Source organism: Pseudorasbora parva, chromosome 3 (assembly GCF_024679245.1).
Source record: "Pseudorasbora parva isolate DD20220531a chromosome 3, ASM2467924v1, whole genome shotgun sequence".
NCBI lineage: Eukaryota > Metazoa > Chordata > Actinopteri > Cypriniformes > Gobionidae > Pseudorasbora > Pseudorasbora parva.
The window spans coordinates 9,364,158-9,385,285 of record NC_090174.1 but is presented as its reverse complement, the minus strand read 5'-3'; the positions used below and the strand labels follow the sequence as shown (position 1 = coordinate 9,385,285).

The 21,128-nt window shown below is 40.7% G+C and overlaps 1 protein-coding gene across 3 annotated transcripts in view; it reads left to right on the top strand.

The window, feature by feature from the left end:
- doc2b (double C2-like domains, beta) overlaps nt 1-21,128 on the top strand; it is a 288,545-nt gene that overhangs the window by 240,842 nt on the left and 26,575 nt on the right. For all 3 annotated transcript variants that reach the window (XM_067437770.1, XM_067437769.1, XM_067437768.1), the window contains 2 exons: nt 1,507-1,581; nt 5,158-5,267. In XM_067437770.1, the coding sequence (XP_067293871.1) occupies nt 1,507-1,581; nt 5,158-5,267 (185 nt within the window). The remainder of the gene's footprint in view (nt 1-1,506; nt 1,582-5,157; nt 5,268-21,128) is intronic.

Genomic DNA, 21,128 nt, shown 5'->3' with positions numbered 1-21,128 from the left:
CTGAAGCTCTTTCAGCACCAACTCTCTGTGGGAATAAACTTGATTGTATTAGAGCAAAAGCACACTTGACGCTTGTTTACTGAAGATAAACACTTTTCTTAAATTATGCTGCAAAGTTGCATTATGCAGACAGCTAAAATAAAACCATCCTTTAGAACACAGAGGTTAGTCCAGAAAGGTAAATCCTTTGTGTGGAACATGCTCCCTTAATCAACAACATCCCCCACAAGGTCTCTGGGAGACAGCACTGCTTTTCTCCCACTGTGAATGTGATGCTTAACAGTGTTGGGAAACTTAAGCATCAGGATAAAATGTTAAGGGTATTACCAGGGTGGGAAATTAGCACCCGCCACCAGCCAATGGCAGGTACTTTTTCAAAGTGGCGGGTGACTTTGCTGTGTATACCAGCCACAGGCGGGTGAATTGTAAAACATATTTTTACTGGTTACTACTAAAAACATTCATTGTAACGGATTGGACAGCTTTTGTCAAATAATGATGTTGCTAGTAACAATAATGCACCTTTGTCGAGTGACTAATTTCATGATTCTGACCGTTTCTGCCATTGAAATGACTGCGGAAAAATGTCCCAATCAACCCGAATTCACCCAATACTATGCTAATGCACTTTCTTTTAAATTTGAATTCTGTAAAAAGTGGCTGGTAAAAAATATAAGTGGCTAGTAAAATTGGACATCCACCAGCCAATTTCCCACCCTGGGTATTACTGAAAAATAATTCAGTAATACCCTCTGCGATATTGATGAATAAAGAATTACGCAGCCCTATGCTTCAAATGTCCAAAGCTAGCTCGCTGAATCCCATGGTAATTAAGCAGTAGAGCAGAGCAGATGATGGGTGTCAGGTGGTGCAGAGGTTTTCAATAAGATCAATGTTTGCTTCACATACTCTCCGACAGCAGACAGTGTTGTCTAGCTTTGTATTGATATTTACTCTAAATTCTGTGCAGCTTGTAGTTCATTCATAACCCTCAAGTTTTGTGTGGGATCTCAGAGACCCCAAAGCTGTTTAAGTAGCTCAAAAAAGCATACTTCATAATGAATGAGGTTGACTCTTATGAGAGCTGATTATAAACAACGTTTCAGAAACATGCTTTATTATTGGCACCAACGCAATGGCTCAATTTATTTTTGTATGATTGCACGTCTGATATTTCAGCAGTGATTAGGGTTTTTTATGCCGTGTCCACACAAAGTGCTTGTGCTTTTTGCCCGTTCTAAAATGCATGTTAATCGAAAGCTAAGAGCTGCAGGAGAGTGCTCTGCTGTCATGGCACGACATCACCTCCAGCATTTCTAATTAGCTTATTTGGCCGGATTTGAAACACTACGTCTTAGTAGAAAAAGCAAGAGTTTGACATGAATTGGATATCTAAACCCATGGAATATATCAGGCTGACATGGTCTTTATGTTGTTGACTTCACAGCTTGTCTAAAAGTGGTTGTTTTTCATAAGTCACCTTTTTTTTCCTTTCCTGTCTCTCAGGGACTCAAACCAATGGATCACAATGGGCTGTCAGATCCCTATGTTAAACTGCACCTGCTGCCTGGAGCTAGTAAGGTATGTGCCTGCTCAACACTTGGAGATGCATTGTTTTATACATTCCAAAGAGGCTTATAGTTAAATTATTAATATGTTTTAAGGCAGTGGTTCTCAACCCATTAGAGGGTCTCTGCAAACTTCCAAGAGGGTCACATGATTACTTAAATTCAGATGATTCAGAGTATTATATGATTATAGATAAAATGTAGATGCATATTGTTATCAATACAATAATAATAATCTAAGTTAATTCAAGTGCTAACAAAAAAAGAAAAGGTTGAGAACCACAGCTTCATGGTAATATGTCGACAGTTGATTTCATATAATGAAGATTCTGATGGTCTTTAAAACATGTACACACCTGTTAAACACGGTACTGTTTATCACTGTTCAACATTCACATACACTGTCAAAAATTATTTAAAAAATAAGTTACCTGCACTGTAAAAAAAATATTTAAAGAATAAGTTACCTGGTTGCCTTAATTTTGAGTTCATTGAAATTAAAAATGTGAGTTAATACAATGAACATTTTTGAATATGAAATATTGAAATATTAGTAAAAGATTTTGTAAGCATATCGGGTAATTGTGTGTGTTTTTAAGTTAAACCAACAATATTTTTTTACAGTGTGGTTGCCTTAAAATTTTGAATTCATTCAAATTAAAATTTTGCGTTAATACAATGAAAAATTTTGAGAATCGACAACCTTTATTCAAATATTAGTAAAAGATTTTGTAAGCTTATTGTGTTTTATTTGTGATGCTAAATTGTGCTATTTTCATGATTTATCACATTTTTTATGTGTTTCAGATACAATAATATTTTGAGTTTCTATTTATTATACCAATTTCCTTCATTGTATTAACTAAATTTTTTTATTTCAATAAACTCAAAATTTTAAGGCAACCAGGCTACTTACTTTTTTAAGTTAAACCAACACATTTTTTTACAGTGTATTTAAATTGTAACCCATGCTGGCTAAAGGATTTGGAATGCATACGGGATAATTTCAAACAACAGGCAAAGCAAGTGAAAAATGCCAACTTTGGTTGAATTTGAGGTTTTCACAAAATTAGTTCATTAAGCCTTCATCTAGCAATCCCAGTGCTCCAAATAGCAATTAAACATCCAAAAGTATATTTATTGTATTTTTTCTGAGAGGAGTACCTTTCCTTTGTCCATGAAAACTGCCGTTGTCCTTTGCTCGCTTCTCGAAGACTGGCACTGCGCTTCCCCCTCAGTATAAGTTTGGTATCGTTGTAAAGCACAGCATTTCTACTTTGTGACTATTCATAGTGAATTCTCATGTTCTCAATGTCATGAGTCTGAACCAATGAAATGTGATTATCAAACTCGTGCTGATGTAAACAAAACAATCGTACTCGCGCTAACTGACAGATCCGAAGCGCATGCGCAAATAACCTCAGACAATACCGATATACACACATACTCAGAATTACAGTATTTCAAAATATCTGTCTTGGCAAGTATTCATGCAAACATGATCTGTTATGTTGGGGGAAAACATCTGTTGTGTAAAATTAGATGCATGTGGTACAGTAGGTCTTAATATATAGGCTGTCTGTCACATTAATGTTAATCAAACAAATGTAGTTTCATTGGGGAAAAGTTTTCTTTTCTATAGATATGGGTTTTCAAACAGGTGCAGCTCACAAATTTTTTGTCTCCAGCAAATCCTATATAATTTTGAAGTTTTTTAATAGAAGATGAAAATTTGCTCATTGCCACTGATTTTGCCAGCAGGGATTACAATTACATTTGAAATGACATCAGATGGAAGGTTACTGGCTAGAGGTGTCTGTTTGTGTTTACAATTTAAATTCATAAAATATATACCGCACAGTACACCACAGCTTTACTTATTGCCACCTAGTGGACTTTTCTATCTCAACATTCACATTGCGCATACACTGTTGTACGCGCTACAAAAATTTACAGACCGAATTTAAAGGAACTGTATGTAAGAAATGTATTTCAATTAATTATAAAACGGCCCTGATGTCACTAGACATTAAGAAATCATGTTAATTTCAAATACTTCTATCACTGACAACAGTAGTCCGGACAGGATATTGTCATTTAAAAGTTGTTGTTGCAGCCCTCAACTGATGTTGATGTTGACATGTTATGTTTTGGCCTGAAGCTCCGCCCTCCACCTATCGACCAATCACAAAGTCAGTAGTGTTTCAGCATCCGGGTTGCCAGATCTGCTCTAGTTACCACAGTTGCAGCTACAAACGTTCCTGCTGGATCCTGCAGCCAATCTGGCAACCTCGAGTCAGGGGGGAGGGGGAGAGGGGATACACCGCTCTACAGTCATTTGAAAGTGATTGCTGGGTAACACTTTATTTTGATAGTCCACTTTAGACAACTAACTGTCATTAGAGTATTTTATAGACTGTCTGATTAATATTTACTAAAACTTTATTTTGTCGGTCCAACAGACATTCTACTGACTATAAGTAAATTGGCAACTACAATTCAACTTATTATACTAACCCGAACCCTAACACCTAACCGTCACCTACCAGTCTACTGACAGTCTACTAATACTCTAATGAGAGTTAGTTGACATGTAGTTGCAAAGTTACTTATAGTTAGTAGAATGTCTAAAGTGGACTATCAAAATAAAGTGTAACCGATTGCAGTACCAGGTTTTGCCACAATCTTACATACACTTCCTTTAAAATCATACATTTGCTTTCACCCAGGCTCAGAACTCATCTTGAAACAAACACCTTCTTTACTTCAGACTCTTGAGTCTGAGGTGTATATCTTCAGAATAATATTTACTTCACCATTTGATGTTCATATTTCATAAACAAACTTAAATAAATAAACACACTGTCATATCCAATCCTTCTGTCCCACAACGAGTCTAGAATACTTTAGTCAAAATGACCAGTGCAACCTTACAAACTAAATGTCAGTTCCTCATCACTGACCAACCTTTGTGTGCTACAAATTACCATCATACCTCTCATTATAATTCATCAGTTTTTTACCCTCCTTGCTCATCTTGCCAACAATCCACTTAACTACTGGCAACATAAGACTCCTTTAAGTCATCCACCTACTGTATGGATCATATCTCCTACAGTGGAGCTGAACTCTCCTTCACAGCGTGGTTACAGCGTAATCGAATGGGATAGGATATCAGAGTTATCCCATTAGGATTAGGAAACACCTCACAGATGTGCTAGATGAAACAAAGACTCAGGTGTTAATCACACCTGCTTTAATCACCATGAGGAACTTTCCAATTTTCCATGAACAGTACAACATAGTGCCTTAAGCTTTATAAAATGCTTGGAAAGCCTTGGTCAAACTAACTATAATACAAGCTGTTTTTTTTTGTTTTTTTTTTCAGTAATTCTTAGTGTCATTTCCCTTTTTGCAATCCTGTTACCAAAATTTGGTGCATATTTAAATACAGAGTTTAAACCCCTGATTTGCCTGACATGGTGAAATGGAAGCTCTGGTATATTCTTAGCTCGTGCTAAGAATAAAGACTAAAGAGTGCCAGTGAACACAACCACTAATCTACAAGCAAATCTATCATTTCTTCTAGGCCAATAAGCTCCGCACCAAGACCCTACGCAACACTCTCAACCCTGTCTGGAGTGAGACCCTGACGTATTATGGAATAACAGATGAAGATATGGTTCGCAAAACACTCAGGTACCCAATCGCAATCTATACATTCATTACTTACTCTGAAGTTGACATGTCAAGGCCTCTGCAAAATTCTAGAATTAGACAATTGTGTCTTAAATGCTCAACTTATTTGTGCTAAATTGCCACTGGAAATGACAAAAGCTTATCCATTGTAAAGAAGTGACTTGGTTGTTAGTGGAGTTTAGCAAAAGGTTGCTTACCTAGAAAGATTTGGGTAACACTTTTTTCAATGTCCACTTTAGACATTCTAGTAACTTATACTGTAAGTACCTTTGCAACTACATGTCAACTGACTCTATTCGTAGACTGTCTGCTTAAAGGGGTACTTCAGCGCTGGGAAGATGAATTTGTATTTAAACTGGGTCATCAATGTAGTAGAAATGTGAAAATATTTTTTAATTTGGAGCCTTCTAGACTGAGAAAAGACAGAAAAATTTATTTTTGTCTCATGAGGATGAAAGACTACAATTCCCAGAATGTTTCGCTGCCCTGTGAGGCCATTCCCAAAGCCACCGCTACTGGATTACTGTGACTGAGTTGGAGAAGACACTAGAATTAAAAACTGTACGTGTCTGTTCAATATAATGAGTCACCGCGCGAGTATCACAGCACTGAGCACCAACTGCAGGAGTGAAATAAATGAGCTGATGAAGTCTCGTGATGAGAGCTGAGGTAATTGCGACTACACTCGTGGCATACATTCACAACGCAAGTTCAGTATGGCGCGTTTCATTTCATGCCTTTGCAAGCTTAACTTTCATAGAAATTATTTTGAGAAGTTAGAAGACTTATATTGCTCACCATAGCTCCGTTTAAATGAATGCCTGTAGCTGTGAGCTGAGCTGTGAGTGTGATCTCCATCCCCCATACGCAGATTCAAAACATGCAGAAATGGCTCCCTCTGCTGGCTGTAGTCTTTAGCCTTTGGCCAAACATTCCTCCTATGATGCAAATATCGTCAATTTGCATCATAGGAGGAATTTTTCCAGAAATAAAATGCATAAATCTCTTGTCTCAGGGGGATATAAGGGGGGAAAGCACAAACATTTGAATATACTCCAGGGTTTCTACTGATACAAAGCCATATGCTAATCGCTGAAGTAACCCTTTAATAATACCTGCTAACACTTTATTTTGATCGTCCCCAACACACATTCTACTGAATATAAGTAACTTTACAAGTATATCAACTAATTCTTAAACCCTATCAGTCTACAGTCTTACTAATACTCTACTGAGAGTTTGTTGACATGTAGTTGCAAAGTTACTTGTTGTTGCCTAAAGTAGACCATCTTAATAAAGTGTACATATTTGGTACATTTTGAGAGAAAAAACATTAGGGTCATACCAATAGATCAAAAGAAAAGGATAACAGAGAAAGTAGCACGCGAGGCAAATCAATTTAAGATTAATGAGGGCTTTTCAAAAATGTCAATGGTGACAGACCTGAGATCCTACTTTAATAAAGAAAAAGAAAGAATATGGATGTTTTTAATGAAGTGTCCATGGTTACATGATTCCGATGATCCAGTTGTAATTGAGTGGGTCATGCCCACCCCAGTCCCCGATGTAGGCTCAGCCTGAGACCTAATTACAAGCAGAACAACCATTTGCCTTCAGGGATTCTTGGGTCTCTACTATAAAGTACAGTGGGAAGTTATGGCATTCATTCAAATTAAAAGCCTCCAGTTGAAGAACCAGTGAAGGAGGTATACATTTACTTCTCACGCTGTCCTCTTAAACTGAAAGCTTAGGTCTGGTTGCTGTGGTTTTCATGAAACCTCTCTGTTCCTGTGTCAGTGTATCAACACTCAAGAAAATGGTAGTATATTGAGGAAACAGTGTTTGTTTTTATCCTGTAAAATTGCATCATATTCCTAGGACATTATATGACCCTGCAGAGTAATTATCTGGATCTAATCACTCAAATTAGCTGGCTGCTCACGCCATTAGATTTCCCTCACTATGTTCAACTGTTGCCAGCAGAAAGCATCCGTTATTTCTCTAGGTTTTTGGTAGATTGAATGATGTGCATTTGCATTGAATACAAGACATTAGACACATGCCATTCAAATATCCTCGGTGATGGAACTAGAATGTGGGATGAACAACTGAAGTCAATATGAAGAGAAATTACAATAGAACTATTCCAAGGGGGAATTCTTTTGTTTTAAATGTAACTATGAAACACTGACTTTACATTCCAAAAATAGTTAGCTAATAGTTAACAGAGCATTTTGGTGCTTTATTGGGGGGCAATTCCGAGTATATTTATCCCAATTCTGAGAAGAAAAAAAAATAGAATTGTCATAGAAACTCTATTTTTATTTTTTCTCAGATTTGTGATATAAACGCAATTGAGCGCTGTAAAATCTGATTTGTAAGATATAAACTCAAGATATATAAAAATGGGTTAAATGTTATCTATTTAAAGTGTTATGTTATAGGATTAAATCATGCAGTAACTGCAAGGAACATACATTATGCCCTCTATGAACTGCATATTGAATGTAGATATATATTCAGTCCAGTCTGTCTGGTTAATGGCTTGCGACCATAAATGTCTGCATTTAGCTTTAAATTGTGTCTTTAATGACAGTATTCTATAAAAATGAAGACCATCTTTTTTTGCATTCTAATTATGATGTTTAAAGGCACAAGAAGACATTTATTTTCCTTATTCTGTAAATCTCACCGTTTTCCTCCACTGTTTTTCTGCCACCTTAACAATGCAACTGCAGTGATGTAACTGTGAAGTCTTCTTCCAAATGGTCTGTGTAAGACATTTTGCATTAAAAAAAAATTAAAGTTGTGGTCTTTATAGACTTACTCTTTAGATGCCTTATGGTCTGTGTTAGACATTTTACATAAATGTTTTATAGTTTTTGTAAACTAACTCTTTAGATGTCTCATTGTTGCCCTGCTTCATAATTCAGTGGCAATTGCTAGAGGTCTTCAGACTTGTATTAATGTTCAGTGCGAACTGCTAATCAACCTATCATGACGCGCCTTTGCAAACTTTTGAATGGTTTTCATGTCGAATTGGTTATTTTGGCCTCCCCCTTCATATATTATGTTGCCTGGTGATATCACCCTAGATGAGATGTCATTGGCCCTTTCTGAGTGACATTTAATGCCTGGCAAACATGACTGTAGCGAAATGGGTTGTTTTTTTACAGAGCTTGATTGTTTAGTTTGCATTGAAACCCTGTGCGGTGATTAAAATGCTGCATTAGTATAATAGCACTGACAAAATGGCAGTAAAGATTACACCACAGAGGAACATTAGTCTTTACTTGTGTGTATCATTACATAACAGATGTGTTACACTCACAATATCCCTCAAATCCATTAAAAGCAGATTAACCAAGTTGCCTGAGTAGAGAACCCACTTGGCATTGTCTTTCTAGTTAAATTTGCAAATACAAGAAAAAGGTTTAATGTGTCAGAAACTGAGGTCTAACAAGCTATACACACATGACCATTTTGATTCAGTCTTATCATGGTTAATGAAATAAATGTCAGACAAACGAAAATAACAATGTTGTGAAACTGATTTAACTAATATCCTGCACACATTGACTTCAGCGCTGCACTTGCTGTTGGCGATTACTTACAGAGAACTTTTTGGTCTTAGTCAGTGTTGACCATTTATATGGGCTGACAAAGCATTAAATGGGAATCCGATTTCAATTTGGTGTTGATTAACTCTTAGTTAATATGGATTAGTTTTCCATTAGAAAACTGCTTGCAAAGGAAGTCATTACTCGGAGGACTTTTCTACCTACCATCAGTCTCTGTCTCAAATACACCAGTATATAAAGGAAAAATGTCCTCTGGAATGAGGTGAAATATTATCTAATGTCATCGTACTCTGACCAAGTGAGCTTGTATCTAATTAAGAATTCATAGCTTAATACCAGTTTATTGGATCTCATACATTTTCATTTGAATATCATATACTGACTAAAAGATAAGACAATATTAAAGGGACAGTTCACCCAAAAATGAAAATTCTGTCATAGATTACCCTCCTTGTTTCAAACCTGTAAGACTTTTGTTCATCTTCCAGAGTTCCTATAGCCTAGAAATCAAGACGCACCCTAGCGGCAGCAAATCTAATCTGCCGCGAGTGTCGTCTAGGAACTCTTAATCAGTGTTGGGCAGTAGCGAGCTACAAGTAGCGACGCTACTAGCTTAACTACATTTTTCAGTAGCTTGTCAGTAGCTCAGTTACTTTTAAAACAGTGTAGCTTATCCAGTAGCTAACTCCATTATACAGCTTTATATAGCGGAGTAGCGCGACCAAAAGCTACTTTCCGTTTTTGGGTTCTGAATCTGACGACCGACGAGAACGAGCCTGTAAGGAGCGGAGCTAAACGGTGTGACGGACGCTCAACTCAATAATCCGCTGCAGACGCGCTTCACTCATATGAGCTGCTCAGCGGTAAAACAACATTAAATAAACCAAACTCAGCAGGCTACTTGCCTCACAGACATGAGATATATCATGTTTAGGCTATAGAAAGCTTGAAATGTCCACTTTTAAACGAAACCATTCGAAATGAACAACGAGTCATTGAGAAAATTAAAATATTTACAGATGACTGTACTAAATATAATGCAGTAAATAATGCTGTATAAACTATTTATATTAATTATGGCCTGAAAATCTACATAGAGGTTTGGAAATTTGAGGCTGGAAAGGTATTAAAATTTGAAAGAGAAAATGTGTAGGAACCCTGATCTTCGTAACACAAAAATAAAGATTTTTTTTTATGAAATCTGAGCACTTTTTGTCCTGCCATTGACAGTCTGTGCAACTACCACTTTGACACTTCATTTAGTTCATCAAGAGATTGTAAAACCAATCCATATGAATAAGAGGTTTAGTCCAAATTTTCTGAAGAGACACGATCACTTTATATGATGAACAGATTGAATTTAGGCTTATATTCACATAAACATTCATCATCGCACACATCAGTTGTGGTAAATGGAAGCTCAGGCATGTTTGCTTGATGTGTGAGAACCATTGAGGTTCATTCTTTTGTGTTATGCAGCATGTTTCAGCTTCCGCGAGATCCAATGAGATTCATTCTTGTGTTATGCAGTACATTTGAGCTTCAGCAAGAACCAACGAGGTTTGTTCTCACGCATGAAGCAGGTTTAGTTGAGCTTCTGTTTACGTTCACTTATCATTTTTTATGTGTATAAAAGCCTAAATTCTGACCATCATATAGCGATCAAGTTTCTTCAGACTTGATCAGACTTGTACTAAACCGCTCGATTCATATGGAATTAGTTTTATGATCTTTTTATTAACTTTTTGAAGCATTAAGTGGCCGTTGCGTAGCTGTAAACGGAGGGACAGAAAGCTCCAAGATTTCATCAAAAACATATTCATTTGAGTTCTGAAGATGAACGAAAGTTTTGCGGGTTTGGAAAAACGTAAGCACCCTAATGTTGTTCCAAACCTGTAAGACTTTTGTTTATCTTCAATGTATTTAAAGTAAATAAAGGACATAGTTTTCAAGTTTGGGTGAACTATTTCTTAAATATCAAATTAATTGCATTCTCTTTTTATTGGGATATGTAACATATTTACATAAACCTGTGAATAATAGTATAGAATACCGACGGGGGCAATTGTAATCCCCTAAATTTAGTCATTAATATGATTATTTTTTTTATTGAGTGATTGATTGATTGATTAAATGTAGTTTGTTATGCTGTCTTTGCCCGGACTCATTAGCACTCACTGTTGACGCCTGTGTCTCATTATGCTGTTTTCATAGGATCCTCACCCTATATAAGCCTGGTTATCTCTGTCATTCATTGCAAAGTCTTGTTTTGTCTCACACTACATTTCTGAGCGTTATCCCTGGTTCCCTTTCAGTTGGTCACGTTCGACGTACATCGGACTAACCAAAGAATTGGGATCACTTCTGGGAGCCCCTATCAGCTTCGAGATATAGAGAACGGGCCAATGACTATTGGCGTGCGTGTTTCGCATATCGCACCACGCCCCACAGCGCGGGCATAAAGCGGAAGCGAGCGCAACGCACTATTGTACTTCACTTCGGAGCAGAACACGGTGTTGATGAAGAAAACTGTTCCTGCTTCAGCAGAGAGAGAAAGAGAGAACGAGAGAAGAGGCTTCTTTTAGTGCTGGTGAGACGGCACGATCAGCGACGGCCGGCAGCTCACTGATACAGTGATAAACTACTGTTTTCACAGCACTGTTTGGTCTGTTGGTTCGGTGAGGGCGTTCCAAATGGTGAGAGCATACAAAGGGCTGCACTAATCTCCTGTATTTTGCCGCGGTCATTCCTGGGTGCTTTAGCACGTTTAAAAGAGCACATTTTCTTCTAAAAGAGCAGCGCGGGTGTGACACTGTGTCTTTATCAAGACGTCATTCCAGCCATGCATTTCTGGATGCGGTTGTTTCCTGTCCTGACGGCCACGAGTCCTCTCGCATAACAATGTTGAGATTGTGTTCGTGGGTGATCCATGTTCTCTCAGGAGAACGGGATCACGTCAGCGCCCTGTTCGTCTCACCGTCTCACCGCTGTGTGCCGTCTGACAACGCGTGTTGCCACGGCAACCCAGCGTGAGTCACTTGGCGCTCTAGATGTGCGTTCGAGACTGATACCTCAAATGGGGTTGAGTCCCTTCACTTATACCCTGAGCTAGTTTCTTTTCTGGTGATCTGGAAAAGAGCTACTTTGGCTGATAAGTCTGGATGATCTGAGGATTACAGTGGGGGCCCCCACTCCTCTAGCGCATCACAGCATGCTGAGACTGTGTTCGTGGGTGGTTCATGCTCTCTCATGAGAGCATGACCACGTCGGCGTGTTGTTCGCTTGCTTTTTTCATAAAGGGTTTAAGTGCTCAGCGCGCCATGTACCGTCTCACAGCCACGCTCACTATCTCGCATACCTGCTGGTAGCTTACAGGTGGGATTGCTGGTCCCTAAAAAAAAAAAAAAAAGAGGGACCTAGCACTTCATTTGGGGCTCTAGCAGAGGACAGATGTCAATCGCTGCATCGGAGAGAGGACTGTTATGTGTTGAAAATGAAGATGAGGCTGAGATTCCACTATAATAGTGGGTGCTCATGCTGAATCAAATTCATACTTGACAGTCATGCTTTCCCGGCTGGCCGAGGCGTGGTGCAACTCATACATTTGCCTTGCACGCCCCCTTGCCTTTTTCCAGATGTGCATTGGGAAAAATTTGGCAGTGTGGAGCCATTGGTGCCAGAATATGGAGCACTATTGGGGCCATAATCTGTGTAAAGTTTTTTTCTTCTCTCTCACTACACTCATTGGTGAGGTGGCAGTGCCACTGGCGGGCTGCCTCTGCCCAGCACTCTTGGTGCACAAGGGTAGTTCTGAGCCAAGGTTGATCTGCACACAGTGACAGATTTATATTTAAAGTCACAACGCTGGCCCTTGGCCAGAAGATGTCCACCCTGGTCCAGAAACATTGGCGACCCCTCAGTCTGCTCATCGCCATGGGCATTGGTCCCACAATGCCACCCGTCTCGGCTGTTAGTCAGCTGGGAGGAGTCAACCAGTTTTGGTCAGAAGCTGCTCTTCCCCGGAGGAGGGCCGGGTGGAGAACCATTGGTAAATTCTGTTCTGCCACTGGTGTTAAAAACCTAAAATTCAAAAATTTTAAGAGCAGTTCCGATACCGCTGGATGCCAAGATAGCGAACTTGGCGGTGACGACGCTGCCATGCCTTGTAACCCTCAGGCGCTTCTCTAATCGCCAGCAGGGGGCGCGTGGGATGCCCCCTCAGCGAAAGCAGGTTTGTGTTGCCCCGCACACTCAGACCCCGCCATCTTCACGAAAGTCACGGAGGTGGCCATTGCTCCCATGAGTGAGCATGGTGTTCACATCCTCAACTATCTCGACGACTGGCTGATCCTTGCCTAGTCGCGAGAGCAGTTGTGCGAACACAGGGACATGATGCTTAGTCACCTCAGCCAGTTGGGGTTTCGGGTCAACTGGGAAAAGTGCAAAATCTGCCCCACGCAGAAGATCTCTTTTCTCAGGATGGAGCTGGATTCGGTCGGTCTGACAGCACGCCTCACCAAGGAGTGCGTCCAGACGGTGTTGAACTGCTTGAATTCGTTCAAATGCAGGACGGCGGTCCCACTGAAACATTTTCAGAGGCTCCTGGGGCATATGGCATCCGTAGCTGCAGTAACACCGCTGGGATTGCTCCATATGAGACCGCTTCAACGCTGGCTACACAACCGAGTCCTGAGGTGGGCGTGGCACAGTGGGCCGTGTCTCAGCCACACCGAGGTGCCGCCAAACCTTCAGCCCGTGGACGGACCCTGCATTTCTATGGGCAGGAGTGCCCCTAGAACAAGTGTCCAGGCATGCGATTGTCTACACATCAATCAGTTGATCCCTCAACACATCAACTGCCTGGAGTTGTTAGCAGTTCATCTTGCGCTGGGCCAGCTTCCAAACCCTGCTACATGGCAAGCACGTTCTGGTCCATACGGACAACACTGCGGCCGTTGCGTAAATCATCAAACAGGGTGGTCTACGCTTCCGTTGCATGTCCCAACTCGCCCGCCACCACCTGTTATGGAGTCATAAGCATCTGAGGGCGCTTTGTGCCATTCACATTCTGGGCCTGCTCAATCGTGTGGCAGACAAGCTCTCACGACAGCCAGTGCTCCCGGGAGAGTGGAGACTCCATCCCCAGGAGGTCCAGCTGATATGGAGCCGCTTCGGGACCGCACAGGTAGACCTGTTTGCCGCCACGGACACAGCCCATTGCCAGTTGTTTTATTCCCTGACCAAGGGGACCCTCGACACGGATGCCCTGGCACACAGCTGGCCTCGGGGCCTACGCAAGTATCGTTTCCCCCAGTGAGCCTTCTCGCACAGACACTGTGCAAGGTCAGGGAGGACGAGAAGCAAGTCCTGTTGGTAGCTCCGTATTGGCCCAACAGAACTTGGTTCCCAGAACTAGTGCTCCTCACAACAGCACATCCTTGGCCCATTCCTCTGAGGAAGGACCTTCTGACTCAGAGACGGGGCACCCTCTAGCACCCACGTCCGGACCTCTGGAATCTCCATGTTTGGTCCCTGAACGGCACGTGGAGGTTCTAGGGGACGTACCACAGGCAGTGGTAGACACCATTACTTCCGCTAGAGCGCCCTCTACGAGGCACCTCTATGCGTTGAACTGGAACCTGTTCGTCGACTGGTGCTTTTCTCACCGAGAAGACCCCCGAAGATGTTCGGTCGGTGCCATGCTTCCTTCCTACAAGACGGGTTGGAGAAAAGTCTCCCTCTACCCTCAAAGTTTATGTTGCCGCGGTAGCCACTAATCATGATTTGGTAGGTGGAAAGTCCTTTGGGAAGCACGACCTGATCGTCAGGTTCCTGAGGGGGGCGAGGAGACTAAATCCGCCTCGCCCTCCCTCGATACCCTCTTGGGACCTGTCTCTGGTGCTGACCGCACAGCAGAGACCTCCCTTTGAGCCTTTGCAGTCAACAGAGTTAAAAATTCTCCTATAGATACTCCTGTCTGCATTGGCCTCCATCAAGAGGGTAGGGGACCTGCAGGCATTTTCGGACGACGAATCGTGCCTGGAATTCAGGCTGGACAACTCTCACGTGATCCTGAGACCCCGGCCTGGATACGTGCCCAAAGTTCCCACCACTCACCAGGTGGTGAGCCTGCAAGCACTGCCTTCGGAGGAGGCAGACCCAGCCCAAGTTCTCCGCAACCCACGCAAGTCAGACGTGGTGGAGCGTCTGACGCCAGGTCTAACACTTGTATGCATTGGTGGAACTTGTGTTAGGCTGGGTTCCATATGTTGTGACCCCCACTGTGGTCCCATAGGTGTATTCTTCCATGGTACGGCTCCCTACGGCGAGCCCGTGTCTTTCCCTCTGCAGAGCCCGCTCTGCCGTCTCAGTCTAGGTTTTGCTCCCCCGCCTAAAGTCGCCCTGGGACTTTCGTATGTTGTACTGCCCACGGCCAGTCCATACGTGTATTCTCCACATGGTAACTCCCTCTGGGCATGATGTGGCTTCCGCAGCGGCCCCCCGGGCACGCTTTCCCAGCGTTATCCAATAGTCTGCAGCGTGGCTCTCCCTGCATGAATTTCCCCGCCCGGTACAGACATTGTCTGAGGGGCTCTAGCAGGGCGCTGGAAGTGGTAGTAACCATGGCATTTTCCAAAGGGATCCCAATTCGTCGGTCAGTCTGACGTACTTCGAACGTGACCGACTGAAAGGGAACATCTCGGTTACGTATGGTAACCCTCGTTCCCTGAAGGAGGGAATGGAGACGTACGTCCCGTCACCACAGTTGCTGTACCATCACTGCAGGCTGAGTCACTAGTTCGGCTCCTCAGTGAAAAACAATAGTGCGTTGTGATCGCTTCCGCTTTATGCCCGCGCTGCGGGGCGGGGTGCGATATGTGAAACACACACACCAATAGTCATTGGCCCGGTTTCTACATCTCGAAGCTGATAGGGGCTCCCAAAAGTGATTCCAATTTGTCAGTCAGTCCGACGTACGTCTCCGTTCCCTCCTTCATGGAACAAGGGTTACCATACGTAACCGAGACGTTTCATATCTCTTGGGTCATTGGATTTCTTGCCTGTTTCCCGGATTACCCGTTTGCCTGTCTCTCCTGTCTTGTTTGCCTTTTTGCCTGTGTATGACCTTTTACCTGCTTTTGACTACGATTGTGGATTACCCTCTCAATAAATACTGAATTTGGATCACCAACCGTTCTGTCTCGGCGGTACGTTAGTTTTACTTAGACTTTGGGGTTACACTTTACAATAAGGTTCATTAGTTAACTACATTAGTTACTAGTAACTAATAATGAACAGCACTTATAAAGCATTTATTAATCTTTGTTAATGTTAATTTCAACATTTACTTCATTAAAATCTTGTTAACATTAGTTAATGCACTGTGAACATAAACAAACTATAAACAGCTGTAGTTTTATTAACTAACGTTAACAAAGATTAACAAATATGGTAACAAATGAACTGCTCATGGTTAGTTAGTTAGTTAATGTTAATTAATAAATACATTAATGTTAACTAATGAAACCTTTTTGGAAAGTGTTACCGACTTTTGCATTTACCACTTTATTATTCTTGACAGAATATGAAGGCAAAAACGATAATAATAGTAATAGTAAGTAATAAAGCAGTTGATTACTTTGAGATATAGCTGATTTAGTATTTTAGATACATTTATTATATTTATGGAGAGGATGTTTTATATATTTTTTTGTCATTTTCGCCCAACCACCAACATGGGCATTTGTAAAACTTATTTTATTGATTATGAACTATTCTTTATCAAAGCATTTATTTTAATGGAACTATTACTATTGACACTTAGTTTGTGAGGTATGAAAGATACGAAAATCTTGCCAGTGAATGCCAGATGAGACAGATCAATATATGACCTGCAGTCTCTCTTTCCTCTACCACCTGATGCTGCAAGATGCAAAAAAGTGTGACACCAACACCAAGTCCATTCTGGAGTCGTCTAGACAGGCCAGAGTTAGTGAGAGGCTTTTCCCGCTGAGATTGCAGCTCTGGGTTTGGAGGCTCCCAGATTTGTCTGGACTCAGAGTGAATTAATGAGGCAGAGATTCTGCGCTTCAAAGGTCACATTTCTGTTCTTAAGCAGTGCAGTAACAGGTTCATTCAACACAGCTAGAGGGAGGTGACGCCGGGTGATTTAACAGTTTAGAAAGGTTTAACTGGGGCCTGGGATGAAGGTTTACTACTTATTTGGGCTGTCTTGTTCTTTTATAGGCTGTTTTTAAAGGGTGAGCCTGTATGTTGATATGATCTAGACATAGTGACAACTTGACTGAAATCCTTCAAGGGGGTTTACTGTTTTGAGATGAAGTACAGACGTAAGTGTGTGCGTCTGCAGACATGTGGATTGGGGAGGAACCACCTGATGATTCACCATTGCTTTTCTTTAGGGCTGTCTTAGCCAGTTTCCATGGAAACCAAAAGTCTCCCTCATAGGCCTTTCCTTCAGGGATCGCTCTTGTCCTTCACGTAAATAAACTCCAAACACTGGCATATTCAGCGTCTCACCTGTAGTGTTTATAAAAACTGCATTTTCATTATTTCCTCATGCAGCGTTCTGGCACCTTATAGTGCCTTAAATTTCCTCAATAAAGCCTGTCTAAAGCCCTGACGGTCTGTGCCTGTGTCTGTGTTGCTGATGCAGTAATCATTAATAAATGGGTTAGTTCACCATTAGTAATACATTGAAGGTCCCATTCTTCGCGTGTTTTACTGGCGGCTTTGATTATGTTTACAGTGTGCAATATAACATGAGTTCATGTTTCGTGTGTAAAAAAACTGTATTTTTCACACAATTTACTTATCTTTACACCACTGTTTCCTCTGTCCTAAAAACGGCCTGATGATTTCCTTGTTCTATGAAGTCCCTCCTTCAGAAACACGTAACGAGTTCTGATTGGGCCAGCGCTTCCCGTGTTGTGATTGGACAGCAGCTTAGCGCACTTTGCCCGGAAAGGTCACGCCTCTTACCATAACGGGGAGATGCAAGCGCTGAATGCGCGCTCTTCTCCATGTGGGAGAGCAACAAGACCACACCCCCTATTTGCGTGTTCTTGTGGCCGGAGGGTTAGTCAACAAATGGTTCTAGTGACGTCATTACATCCCTGCACTTCCTGCTGTAGTCCAAACCGGCCGTTCGCTGTAAGCTTTGAAAGGGAACTTCTGTTAAATAAAATATCTCGCTTGCCATTGAACTTTGAGCTTTATAATTTTACAGGTATTATTTATTCTCTAACAGCAACATTAAACACTAACTAAAGTTTGAAAGATGGAATCGCAAAGAACGGGACCTTTCACTTATGATTATCTGTGCATTAGTTATTGCACAAGTTATTGTAAAGTGTTACCCAAAAAATATGGGAGCAGTGTAAATGTAATATACACAGATTTATGTAGAATCTCACAGAGCAGGGAAAACTTTATGGACAGCTACACAAAGAAACCCATGGCTTCTTCTACAGAGTTTAAGTCAGATATGTACATGATGTCGGGCTTCAGTCTTTCACACTTTCACACAATGGCGCTCTGAGGTGTTATCTCACTCTAGCATTCGGTCTTTCCCATTATTCACCAAACCTCATTTGCCGGCGATCTTCATGTGCTGCCGATGAACATCAAAGTGGTGTTTTAATGGCGGGCTATGCCGAATTCTTCCTGTGGCTATGAAAGCATGTGATTTATCTGAAAAGAAATACTTCCATTGCCAACATCATCTAAGACAGTGACAGCTCTATTCAAAGACAAATTACCACACAAGTGGCTCACCTCTCATGCCTTTATACACGAGAAAGCCTTTAAATTTACACTTGCGGTTTAAGAATACAAAAATACTATTTGCAAACACATTTTCCGGAACGTTTACTGACAATTAAATACAGCTAGATGTGCTTCACCTCTCAGGATTTGTCTTTGTACATTAAAACAAAGAGAAACACAAAAGGAAGCCAGTAGAAATTATTTTTTACCGGCAGGAACTTTGTCCTCTTCCAATCTCAATCACCAGACTGTCTCTCAGACAAATGTGCATAGTTTATTCATTTTTCTCACAGCATTCTTTTAGCTCAAAATATGCCTTATCTAAATTTCCATTTTTTATTTTATTTTTTGGATATTAAAAATGTTATCTTCATGAACTCTCAAAATGTATTTCTCTTGATTTTACAAACGTTTAAAAGTTAGAAAATAGTATTATTTAAAAGTATATATTTCCCTGGATCTGACAGGATGGGCAATTTTTCAAATCTGGATGGGCACAGTCCACCCGTAGCTACGCTAGTGCAGTGGTGCCACTGAACGCCTTTCTGAGCCATCAGATTTCAACAAAAATATCTTCATTTGTACTCCGAAGATGAACAACATTTTTTCAGATTTTTCATTTTTGGGGGAACTACCCCTTTAAATTACTAGAAGTAAAAAAACTCTTAACCCTAAAGATTTGATCCATACTGTGTGTCAGCGCAGGTTGAGAACGAAATAAAATAAAAGCCTGGATTTACTCGCAGCAGTCCAGCTTATTTAAAAACAAAAGAAAACAGACGGAGACTGAAGCAAAGCCAAAGCTATAAATACACAGGTGAACAAATTATGAAATTAACAACAGTTGTGATGCATAACCAAATTAATGCGAAACAATAGTATCAAAACACTAACGTAAGAAAACAGACCCAAAACAGATCATCCGTAACAATGTGTGTATGTATGTGTATTAATTGCAGTCAATAACTTTAGAATATATTTTGTATTGCTAAATACAAACTATTTGACTAGTTTGGAATTTTCTACCCCACATATTCAGGAATGTCTGTGGAAATTCAAGGCCATGCACAAATATATCCAGCTCACACAGAAAAACACAATGTACTGTGATTGCATTGTACAAAAATCCCTGCAAATTTATCCAAGAGGACAGCTGACATTAAACATACACACTACCATAATCAGCCATAATCAAAAGAAAACCGTTCTAGAAAAGGCATAAAGAGCAATCCAGCACACACGGCTGTCTAGGGAAACAATCCTATCCACATGTAACACAACAGCCTTTATCAACCAGACCTTTTGGGCATGCCTGAGTGTTGCCCCATGCCTCATTCAAGACCTTTATCAACAGGGGAAAGAAAGTGTGATTGCCAGTTTACCTGAAACACGACTTGAAGTCTTTGGAGAACTGAACTCCTGAGCCAGGCTAAACGCTTAAGCAATGGTTTTTCACACATACACATATAACTTCCAGATGGGAATAGAGCGTCCAGGAATTCATTGTTGATGCAGTGAAGAGTGGAGACTAGGTAACAAATGGAAATAATATAGATCTGGAAGGATTCTGTGTGTGTTCCTCCTTCTTTTATTGACAAGGCTGTGTAACTCAAATCGATTGATCCATAGGCATTGTTAGAGCTGCAGCCCAACTGTTTCATCTCAGCCCCATAAAAATCTAGTTTTAAGATTACAAGGTTATTTCACTTTGAGTCGTCCTCTAACTAGCTGTTAAAAACGTTCAAGTTTGGTTCATTAAGTATTATCCTTCCATTATTGGGTGGCAACGCTCGGCTCAGAGCACAGCTCTCAGATGCTTGCTCCTCTTTTCTCATCTGATAATAAAATAAAGTGCAACCAAATACACCATCGCTCAGGCTGAAATCCTAGAATCACTCTTTCTGCATTAGTCTGTTTAATATATATATATTATTGTGGGATGTAATGATGGGGCTATTTTTTACAAATGCATAATGTCTAAAAATGTTTTTAGATCATAAAATATCACAGACTACTCTGTAATAGTGACTATCCACCTAAAGTGCCTCATATGCTTGTACTTCTGTTTCAAACAAAAGAAAAAAGTTTTTTATGGGGTTTTATGATATTTGTTAATAAGGGAGTTGAAGGAATCAGTCATGTTATGAGGTGTAAAGCTTGAGGATTAAGCCAGTCCTTGAAAATGAAATAAGTATGATAAAATATATCTGGATTTTACTGTCTGGATCTGTACTGCTGGTATTAGAGACAAAATGGTCTGGATAAAACCTGACATTTATGTATTGTTGACCATAATTTTTTTTCTTTTGTTTTGGTAAAAAACTAAAGGAACAGACCAAAAAGTAAGGCCTTCCTTCGAATCATATATTGGATAACTTGACACAGTTCACAAAGCCTGGCACAAAGCCATTGGAGAATAAAGAGTTCATAGACTGAATTGGTTTTTGTTTTTCATGACGTGCCAGGTTTGAATGTGCAAAAACTTCAAAGT